Below are 11,061 nucleotides of genomic sequence, written 5' to 3' on the forward strand. Positions count from 1 at the left end.
TATTTGATATGTGTTAAAGAATTAGGTTGAAATACGGAGTTCATCGTCGATTTTGGGCCTTCTGGCATCTGTCCTTGGTACTGCAGTGACACCCCACGGCGCAGACTAGTAACGTTAACCCGTTAGGCCGTGGAGTTTACTGTACTAAAAAGTCGAGGAACTTTACGACTCAGGATAGCATTAGTTTTCCACGGTCGTGAAGTATACGGTTCTGGAGTCCACTGTCTTGGAGTTATCCCACAAAGTCGACTAATTCCACGGCTCGTGCTGTTAAGGTTAACGGGACCGGTCCTAATCTCGACATACGTTCTAAGCAAACGCATAGTCATTTTGTAAAGGTGTGTGTGACACTTAATACATGTAACATGAGCTTCAGTCTTGTAATATACATATAACTAGAATTAATGCTTCCCAGGCATGTATTCCTCACAGGAGAGTTACGGCAGCGTAAGGAATGTCCCACTCACAAAAAAGTGTGCCCAGATGCCCAGCTATGAAAATACAAGGTGATTGATGGACAAAGTGTAGCATTTGAAACATGAAAAATAGCACTAAAATACTATACAGCTGTTTTTCTGTCACAAACAAATTCAGTCTTTTCATTCCACCGATTGGTGCTGTATTCGACTCATTGCAGTCTGCAATTATTCACAGGAAAACCCAATTTCTAAAAAAACTTCAATTATGGGTTGATGAGACTGATACGTTGAAAAGACTGATATTTCTGAGCATGGTTGATAGCAGTGTATTAGTACATGTGTACAATAATGATCAGATAAGAATATCTTTATGTCCTAAATTTCACTAAAATTGCCTAACTAAAATTAAAAACGTTTCCTTTTTCTACATTTTCATTACACATCATCTTCATCATCATTGGTCAGCTGTAACACAGACGGTTGTAAGTTTCTTCCAGTTCTTTTGTTACCAGGAAGTTAAGAGATTGCACATCACAGTCTACTATGATAGAAATCCTCTCGCACAACTAAGGTTGGTTGAATGTCACCCAACGTGCAGCAGCCTGAGGGGAAAAGAAGAAAAAATATTTCAATCACAGACACAACATTGGAAGCAGAATAGACCTGGCACATCTGCTAATAAAATTGATTTCTGTGCAACAAAATCAAGAAAATTATGTCATTATCAAAGAATTGTTTAAAAACCAAACATATGTAGTAATTGTAGCATAAACATCTGTATACACATGTTGTACAGACCAGAAAGTGCCATGGCGAGGTCCAACTCATCCCTCAGAATGTTCATAACTTGTCTCACACCCTCTTCTCCCTATAGAATATAAGAAAAAATATTGTTATTTCTTTAACCATCCGCCTGTCAAGGTAGCCATTTGACACCAAATTTGCCCTGGTTATTGGGTTAGACAGCAGGGGGAGGTTAACGGATATCGTTTGTGTATTATTTACCATGTTTTAAAATCCTACTGTGGATTTGACTCCTATGATACTTGGGTTTGACTCCTATGTTGCCCATAAGCAGCTGCAAATATGCATTCAAATTATGTCTGTGGATGGCGTTCAGCACCAAGGACAGGTACAACCATGACTATTTGTACAACCATGACTATCAAATAGTCATGGTCATACTTGTCCTTGGTGCTGAACGCTATCCACAGACAAACTTTAGCATACTTACCATCAGCAGGACTTAGATGAAGACAAGGACGAAAATTTTATCAGCAAATGGCAGACATTATTGAAAAGTATATGAGTGATGTTCCCCCTCTTCTAAAGCAAAGAAGCTGCAAATGTGTGCATAACCATGACTGAACCTGTCCTTGGTGCTGAACGCCATCCACAGACAAACTTAAGCATATTTACCATTAACAGGACTTAAAGTGCAGTATAACTGCCCCCTCTTCAATATTAACAACACAAGAAGCCCTAAAGGCATCTTTAACTTATACATTGATTGGGTTTTCACCTACCTTGAAGGTTAGCCCCCATATGACAGGTCTTCCAATGAAGACAGCACGTGCTCCGAGTGCCAACGCCTTGAGAGCGTCAGTTCCAGTCCGCACGCCTCCGTCCAGGTAGACTTCTAGCTTGTTCCCGACTGCTCGAACTATTTCTGGAAGTGCCTCAACCTGTGAAGGGTTTAACACATGAACTACAGTTTCTGAGTCTAAAGCACAAACTGGTATTTGTTTTATTTTTTAAGTTCGAGGTAGGAAGCAAAAGGAGTAAGTCTCTAGTTCTTATCAATTTCCTATCATCTTGCAGAAAAGCAAAGACGTTCCTCTGACTCACAGTAGCTGGAACTCCATCCAGTTGTCTCCCTCCATGATTGGACACAAGAATCCCCTTCACACCTGGGTGGTCCAGGGCTATCCCAGCATCCTCTGCTGTCAGGATTCCCTTCAGTATGATTGGCAGGCTGGTGATGGAGCTCAGCCAATCAACGTCCTTCCAGGAGAAGGTAGGGTCCTGGGGACTGCCACCCATCCCGTAGTTCCGCCCATCCTTTGCACTGTCCTGCGACAAAAGACATCTTTATCGATAAAATACAAAGCAAAGCTTGATAACAAGAGTTTGAAGATCTCATACCTGCATGAAACATGACCAGCATATGGAAAATACATGATACAGGAACATAGACAAACTGGAGCACTAGTAAATGTGAAGAAATTATCTTTACTTCCAAATTCAGTTTGAATTCACCTGTTCTGAACCATCCTTCAGTGCTAGCAGGTTTGGCACAGTCACGTGAGGAGGGAGCTGAAACTTGTTCCTGATGTCAGAATACCTCTTACCCACTATTGGAAGATCTAAGGAAGTAAGAGGGAGACACAACTGAAGTTTTAACATCAGAAGGTGATATGGAATATGAAATCTTACAAGTGCGAAATATAGGTAAAAATAATTTGCTCTGATCTACAAAAAGATTAGTTTTTGTGCCTTTCACAGGACATAAAAAATGCCAAAATTGTTCCAAGTTTCTTTCAAGATAATGATTTTTCTGATCTCCAAGAAGATAAGGTGATGTTTTTGTTTCCTTTCAAAGGATGTCAAAAATGTCAAAATTGTTCCAATTAATCCAAGCTTCTCCTTTTTACCGATGGTGACGACCAAGGCCTTGTACCCGGCCCTCTCCACCTTCTGAACCAGCCGCTGTGTGAAGACCTTGTTGGGCATGAAGTACATCTGGAACCACTTCAGACTGCAGGGCGAGGCTGACATGATGTCCTCTGCAGAGCTGTTGGAGAACGTGCTGACGACCATGCAGGTTTCCATCTCCGCTGCAACTGAGAACCAATTCAGCATAAGTGTAACAGTGGGGTTCAAGCGCCTGACTAACTGACCAGTCTAACTAGTTCGGACCTTTTAGCCTAGCGGTTACTGCATGTGGTCTGGGCACTGGTGGGCCCGGGTTCGATCCCGGGGGCCATTAGACTATGCAACTTGCCCCTCCCCCCTGTTTCATGATACATTGTACGTTGATGAGGAAAGGGGAGACACTCTATTTACTATGTTTCTACAATGCATCAAGTTACGATAAAATGGTAAAGGGAGACATTTTCTGCTACCTTTCGCAGTATAGATGTCCCCTTGTGGGCAGGCGAGGTCCTTCAGTCCCGTGGGGCTCACACAGATGGGGCACTCTACCCTCTCCCCCAGCAAGGTCGTGGAGAGGTCACGGTGGGACACATCACGCAGGAATCTCGGTCTGAGTCGAAATCTGCCAATGAAAAAAAAAACGTCAGCATGGTTGTTTGTGATCAGGATGTGTTTCTTCATGAAAGATGTTCCTTCAAGAAACTCTGAGAATTCAATCTCTTCTTGAAGAAAAAGGTGTAAAAGCTCTAAACAGAAGTAATGTTAGATACATTTTGAAATTTTCTAGGGTACAGTATAGTTACCAGTGACACAGTGTTGAAGTCAAATTGTCGTAGTGGCATTTTGTGACAGCACCTGTCAATGCAGACGTATTCAAAATAGGTTTCGCTATCACAAACCTGTAGACACATTTGTATACATTTGTAGTTACCATCCATCCATCCATCTAACGTTAACTGTTATCCCTCTAACAAAATAAGTCTTGCAAAAAATATTCCTACTTGTCTTTCAATTTCTTTTTTGGGCTTAACACTAGTGAAATCCCTGCCTTACCTTTTAAAAGCATTCCTATTTTCCGAAACTGTTTGACATTCGTCGGCTCCCCCTGAGTAGAACTCCCAGGTTGCCTTGGACAGGTGTTTCTTGGAGAACTCCTCAAAGTCATCCACGCACACCATGCGGCCTGACATGGTACTGCACTACTGCTGCATAGGGCAGAAAAGGTTGGAATAACAACAGCTTGAATTATCGTTCTCGGTGAACAAGGCAGCACCAGGCTGGACCAGGGTCGGGCCGACGAAAGGCGCCCTCCCAACTAACACTAAGATATGAGTATTAGTGTCGATTTTGTAGGAAACTGTCATGGTCTGTCATCTCTTCCTGGCCTGATGTCTTCGGCCTTTTCACAGAGTTACAGAAGATCCTGACATGTTTATATCGTACCTGATGATCCAGTGAATTCTCTAAATGATCACACTCAACAGCACCGGTGAAAACGACGCCAATACCTAGTCATATCTGGCTATCCCTGAACTATACGTGAACTTTGTACGAAGGTTGGAAAATGTAAACACAGCGTCTACCTGCGTTTTAAAAACATACCGCTAGATGACGCTCTTGTACTGCTGTGATGACAATGACGTCACCTGTCACCATCTTGAAAGGGAAATTTCTGCGGTCAGACGCAGTTTGCTCAGTGCTGTCGATGTTTCATTGTTTATTTCTGACATCTTCGGCATTTCTAAGCTGATAGGTCGTCTGCGGTACCTTTCGTACTCACAGACATCGTGTAAAAACGTATCTGTGACTGGGCGTTTGCTGTAGAACACCCGAATAAGCACCTGTCGCAGTTTGATACATCCGTGTTGAGAGAAGCGACACATCCCCGTTTTGCTGCCGAACAATAACTGTGTTTAGAAGGCAAAATGGCTGGATGTCTCGACAACGTTCAGTGGCCCAAATGCGACTGTATCGAGATAGGGGACAAGCGGAACGCCATCGCCTCCATATCTGCTGGAATGCTGGTGAGTTGGAGGGTTGTTTCCGGGATCGATGGTGGGGAGGGGGGCGACCCAGAAAATATTTTGCAAAATTATGGTGCAAAGAAGTCCATAATAATCATCATAACATTTTTCGAAGTAGAATTGCTTTTTGTGAACATATGCTTATGCATGGCGTATTCTTGTCTTTACAGATATGCTTTTCCAGTGTATTTGATAGGAAGTTGTTGTGTATCATAATTTTTGTGGGGAGGAAACTAGTCATCCATGGGCTGTAGTTCAGTCATGTGATGATGATGTTTCTGATCAGGTGACAGCCATCAACTGTTACGGCTGAAGCACTAACAGACTATTAGATCCTTCAACACAGGATATTATGATGAAAGGCTTTTATGAAAAGTTAGCTCATTTTGCTGTGACAATTTGTCATTAGTGCAAACTGATAGTTATCTCATTTGATGTACATTTTGTGAATGTAGTTTTACTGGGGATCTAGTAAGCATTAGACAAATGAGAATGATAGTACTGAAAGCAGCGGCACAGTTGAGCTCCTGTTACCAATACATGTACATTTGTATTTGCTAAGTGGGAGCCCTGGTCCAACTCTGGGTCAGGACACCTTGGTTGGGGCTCTTTCAGAAGGGACATAAAATGGGACACAGCCCCGTGTTTGAGGAGGTCCCGCGAGCACATTAAAGGGTAAAGGCTAGCAATCCCTCCCTGTGAAATATACTCTACACTAGGTTACTACAAGGGTCTGAACGAACTAGTCAACTACACTGCACTTGTAATATTGCTGTTTTTTAATGTCTTCTCAGTTCTTTGCTGGTTGGTGGGTGATCATTGATGCAGCCATACAGTACCCAGAACAGGACAAGCTTCACCATGCCTACCACACCTGCGGAGTCATATCAACTCTCGCCATGTTTATGTGAGTTCTGCAAGACGACAACGCAGTGGTATAGCTAGAGGCCAGGTTATCCTTTTGTTGTAACCATAAGTTACTGCATAAGGTTATTGATAAAAAATTAATGGACATGATGTGACAGTGTGGGTCTGTCAGTTTTTATAACACTAGTAGTTATGGGGTTAGGCAGCAGGGAGAAGCGAGAGCAAACAAGATGTGCCAAATACAAAGTTAGTTGGTGTCCTACTCACAGTAGTCTTAATAAGATAAATACCATCTGTATGTTGTGTGCATGAGTACTGAGTGAAAAGGCTTTTGATTTTCTCATGAGCCCCAATGTCTGTTTCTAAAGCACTTTGCTTTGCTACAGTCCTCGCTGATTTTGATTACAAGCTGATTCATTATAAGTTGTTGGTTTCCAATGTTCACAAATGCAGCTTTCCATTTATTTTATCTGTAATTTTATTACAGTATTTGTAAGTTACAGGTGTTAGCACTCTATTGTCACTGACTGTAGTTTTGATTTTTATTACAGGTTTTTTAATGAAATGAAAATGTAATTGTTTTTACTGGACTTGCCTTCCTGCAGGATAAATGCTGTATCCAATGCTCAGGTGAGAGGGGACACCTACAGCACAGGCTGCATGGGACAAACAGGTAAGTACACCTGAGTACACACACCTGAACACCTGGTTACACTTCAGTACCATTCATATATACATGTACAACTATGTACTTCAATTCAGTGGTCACATTTCTGTTTCTATAGTATAGAATAGGAATTTCTTTGAAAGAATGTAGCTTTTTCTATATTCTTAAAAGTCTGTAACACTGACGTATAACATTTTGTTTGTGTACTCCTTTTGACTAAAAATTCACTTTGTTAAGATTTTACTGAAAAACGTGAAAAACTGCATTTCTGTATGCTCAAGGAATACTAGCTAGGGGTGGATACTGGTTTCACCGTTTGGCTTAATAAGGTCCAAGTCCAAGTTTAGGTCCAGAGATTTAGGTTCAGGTCCGGACCTGAACCTGGACCTGATCCTATCCAGTTGATGTTTTGTTTTATTAGGCCAATATTAAGCATAGAGAATTGATACTGACATGCCCGACTATAAAAGTTTCTTGGTGAGAAGACTTTCAAGCAGACCAGTGTTTGATATTTGAATGTTGCACTTTTTTTAAATGCCTCTTTGTCAGAGGGGAGACTCAAAACACTTTTTATCAAACAAAATAGAAACATATATTTGTACTTTGTTCAGTTTTTTTGGACTCAGGTTTTTGGCTTTCAGGTTTTTTGGACTCGGTTCTTGAATGTTATAAAGGTCCGAATCAGGTCCAGCGAACCGGTATCCACCCCTAATACTAGCACATATTAAGAAAGCATTGTAAGTGTCACACACACGTTCACTATCTGTTGTATGACCAAAGAATGACAAAGATTGTGTATCCCATGACTCTCCTTCCAGGCGCCAGGGTTTGGATGTTTATCGGATTCCTGCTCGCATTCGGTTCCCTCATTGGTGCCTCGTGGATTCTCATTGGTGGTTACGTAGTGAACCGTGAGTTACCATGGCAACAATAATACGCATTTTCCTCTCCCCTCTCACTCCTCCCCTGTGTCCAGGAGCCCGGGTGTGGTTGTTCCTGGGTTTTCTCCTTGCCTTTGGGTCACTCATCGCGTCCTGTTGGGTGCTCTTTGGTGGTTATGTAGTCTCACGTAAGGCAGCTTTTATTTATTGATTTGATCGTTTGTTTGTTTGTTGTTTGCATGTGATAGGCAGACCAGCTGTTTGAGGTCACCTATTGAATCTTCCCTTTCTGTGCCTCGGTCGCAATCTAACACGATTTGCTCGAAATGCAGTCTCATGCCATCAGAGCACTTTTCACTTCTCATGCAAATCTCTCTACTCCAATGATACTGGGCTATAAAGGTCACTGACCTTTTATGTAAATTAGGTCACATTTCAGAGGAGTTAAAAGGGTTGCTGCAATGGTGGAACTGCATTTTGTGGACACTTTTGAGTTGCTATCAAGGACACTTCTTACTGAACAGAACAGAAAATCTCACTGAAGCATATTGTTCATATGTTAACAACTCTGGCAACTTTTTATCCACTGATTTATTCAACTTGCATCTAAATCTGCTGCGAATCACTCTTCTTTTTTTCAAACAAACCAAGGGCTGTTTGATGTAAAAGAGATCAAGGGAGACCAACTTCAATTTTTTTTAATAGATAGAAGAAAGAAAAGGTGGAAATTGGAATAAGTTGGGGCTAACAAAATGTGGTCATTATAATCAACTAATTGGAGACAAATTGAAAGTAATATTTGTAACATGCAGATATATAAGGGAAAAACTTAAGAAACAGTTTACATGTTGATTACATTGTTTAACCAACCTTCTCCCTATGCTTAAGAATACAATTATATCTTCAGTGGTGATATTGAATGCTCGAGAACAAGCGTTTGCCGATGATAATTGTGATATTTCACTGTATTAATGTTTAACACATATTTTCATCATTTTAGCCTCAGCCCTGCACAAGCAGAACCAGTATGCAGGAGTTGCTGTCTTCCTGCAAAATGCACTCATCTTCTTCAGGTAAGGGTTTCATGGAAAGTTTCATATCATAAAAACATGCCTCTCTCCCAGCAGATATACTGGTGGCAAGGTAGTATCCAAAGGACCAAACAGCATCCAATATCTTGCTGCCTTACCTCTCTGTCATAAAGTACATTGTTGTTGATACCTATGTTAAGAAATATGTTCCCGGTACTGTTTTCCCGTATTTCTAGAACGGCTGTGGCCCACTGATCATAGTATTTTTCAAAAAGAGCTAGGGAATCTCCACTCTACAAGGAACCTGTGAGTACTGTACACGGCATCTGTCTTTTCTGTCACGACCAGTGGAAGATTAGCTCTGCATTGAACTAATCTGGTTCTAATCTAATCTTGTATCTGTTCTGTTTTACTTTGCAGTGCAATAGTCTTCAAGTTTGGCAGGACAGAAGATCTGTGGGAATGAGGAACACCTATATGAGACCAGTTGTGAGAAACAGCAATAGGACAGCATGGATGTACAGTTATGTTGACCTTGATAGCCAACCAAGGTTATGACCTTGGTAGATGAAAAAATTGATGTGGCATATTTATAGAAATCTTACTAATATGAAAAGTACTCATCTCTGTCAGGTCGTTATTGATATCATGAATGTAACAAACTGAAAAGGCTATATAAAATGTAACTGTTTTTTTGATATTGTAAATCTAGCTTTCAGTGTTATTTAGAAAGTATAGTGACCTTTACAATACTTCATATAATTAGTGGACATGATATGCATTCCTTTTTTATATTTCGGTGTTGGTAACTTGTTGAATAATCATGCTTGAAATAGCTGTAATGATAGATGTTTTTCCTATCGAGCAAAAAGGTTTTTGTTAATTTTTTGTTAGTTTCTGTGCATATTGTAAGTTTCAAGTGAATTTTGTGCCATCTTGTACAGTCAGTGTGTTATTTTGTTAAGTCCCTTTTTTATTCTCTTGCTGGACTTTTGTGCATATACATTGTTAGATACAAATGTAGTAAGAAAGATTAAAATTAAGTACTATACTTTAATCAGTTATATTAGAACACTTGTTGTGGCTGGCAAATTGATTCAAGCATCATTTGAGAAATCCATATATGTATGATCCCCTTTTTTCTCAAGAAGGTCGTCAGCAAACTTGTGTACAAATAGGACTGTCTCGTATACATTTCAAAATATATTTCAGTCTGTATTTACTCTCATAATCTGTACATAATTCCAACGAGACTGATATTTCCTAATAATTTAGTGGGTTGTGAACATTTCATGAGATAGAAGAGGAATGATGTTTGTAGAACTGTTCTTATTCCTGAAAATATGTCATTGAAGACATGGATATCCCTTTTTTTACCTGCAGGAGGGCTGGGCAAACTTTGTTTCACTGTTTTATCTCAACATGATTGGAGACTTTATGGTAGAGCAATAAAAAAACTCTTGGTTTAATGATTTGACATACTTCATTGATTTCAGACTACAAATCCTAAAGTTGTCTTTATACCATATAACGTTACATGTAATTCTTTTTTGACCTGATTGACTTTCAAAGAGAGCAGAAAATACCAGAGAGAACCTTTTTCCAATTCATGCTTATTGTGTACCAGATGCAGAGTATAGATATAAGTTAGGTTGAAATGTACCTCAGTAATAAAGAGATTTTGTGTACCACATATATGTATGATCATCTTATTACCGAAGAACTACATGTAGATCATCATTAACTTCCTTAGACCGTACAAAGTTATGCATATACATCATTAGGGAACTAATCTGCAGCAAAAGAGAATATTTAGCTTATTTTCAAACCAGACCTTGTAAGCCTCCCTATTTTAGCACCAGACCTTATATCCCTTATTTTAATACCATTTCAAAGTCGTTATTTAATTCCAAAACGACCCTACCACCCCACCATAAAACAGACCACTCGTAATCATCCATTGTTTTTGTGGCTGTCGTCCCTTAATTTCCGACAAGACCACAACAACATGCTCATAACATGTCAAAGTTAACACATCAAAATCACATACAAAACCATTAGCCTGTGATTACACAAGCCCTCGCCTTGCGGAGGTTTAATAATGACCCTTCTAGGGGGCGGTATCCGTCGGGCCGGCTGGCGCTAGGAGCGGGGAGGAAGACCCAAGAAAAAACGGAAATGTAGAAAGACGTATAAAAAACGTCGAAAATACCCCGTATTTTACCTCTGCTTGGAGAGTAGTCCAATCCTTAAGTTATGTCCTTGGTTTATCAGTGTAATGTGACGTTTGATACTGCATGGAATCGTTAGGCGGCGCTTGTGCAAGCTACAGACATGAGCCTCAATCTGGTTCAGCTGAAGGCCTGAAATCATATGCAAATGAGCTTGCGCAGGCCTCCAGCCGTCGGAACCGGCTGGATCCAGTCTCAACCGGTTCCAGCCTGTCATGTCAGTTTCGGTGCGTAGGAATATCACCCGTAGAGGTGATGCGGTTTGACATGGAACATGTTGGAACTT

General features: G+C 40.5%; 2 protein-coding genes across 6 annotated transcripts; one reads left to right on the forward strand and one right to left on the reverse strand.

Moving 5' to 3' along the window:
- Positions 1-366: 366 nt before the first annotated feature.
- On the reverse strand, positions 367-10,990 carry LOC136433666 (2-Hydroxyacid oxidase 2-like). 4 transcript variants are annotated; one of them, XM_066426215.1, is made up of 9 exons: positions 10,769-10,990; positions 4,128-4,279; positions 3,545-3,696; positions 3,074-3,262; positions 2,679-2,785; positions 2,268-2,492; positions 1,946-2,104; positions 1,218-1,287; positions 367-1,021 (listed from the first exon to the last, which is right to left on the reverse strand). In XM_066426215.1, exons 2-9 carry the CDS (start codon positions 4,262-4,264, stop codon positions 951-953), a joined length of 1,110 nt encoding a protein of 369 aa, XP_066282312.1. In that variant the 5' UTR covers positions 4,265-4,279; positions 10,769-10,990; the 3' UTR covers positions 367-950. The 4 variants fall into 4 exon arrangements, with proteins under 4 accessions (XP_066282312.1, XP_066282227.1, XP_066282398.1 ...); XM_066426130.1 differs by lacking the exon at positions 10,769-10,990 and adding an exon at positions 4,518-4,621; XM_066426301.1 differs by lacking the exon at positions 10,769-10,990 and adding an exon at positions 4,518-4,609 and having other exon boundaries at positions 4,128-4,276.
- Positions 4,710-10,237, forward strand: LOC136436309 (transmembrane protein 50B-like). Of its 2 annotated transcripts, none has more exons than XM_066430298.1 (6): positions 4,710-5,098; positions 5,893-6,005; positions 6,571-6,638; positions 7,451-7,543; positions 8,514-8,586; positions 8,965-10,237. In XM_066430298.1, exons 1-6 carry the CDS (start codon positions 5,000-5,002, stop codon positions 9,008-9,010), a joined length of 492 nt encoding a protein of 163 aa, XP_066286395.1. In that variant the 5' UTR covers positions 4,710-4,999; the 3' UTR covers positions 9,011-10,237. The 2 variants fall into 2 exon arrangements, with proteins under 2 accessions (XP_066286395.1, XP_066286305.1); XM_066430208.1 differs by lacking the exon at positions 7,451-7,543 and adding an exon at positions 7,609-7,701.
- Positions 10,991-11,061: the final 71 nt, after the last annotated feature.

This window comes from Branchiostoma lanceolatum, chromosome 1, assembly GCF_035083965.1.
Source record: "Branchiostoma lanceolatum isolate klBraLanc5 chromosome 1, klBraLanc5.hap2, whole genome shotgun sequence".
Taxonomy (NCBI): domain Eukaryota; kingdom Metazoa; phylum Chordata; class Leptocardii; order Amphioxiformes; family Branchiostomatidae; genus Branchiostoma; species Branchiostoma lanceolatum.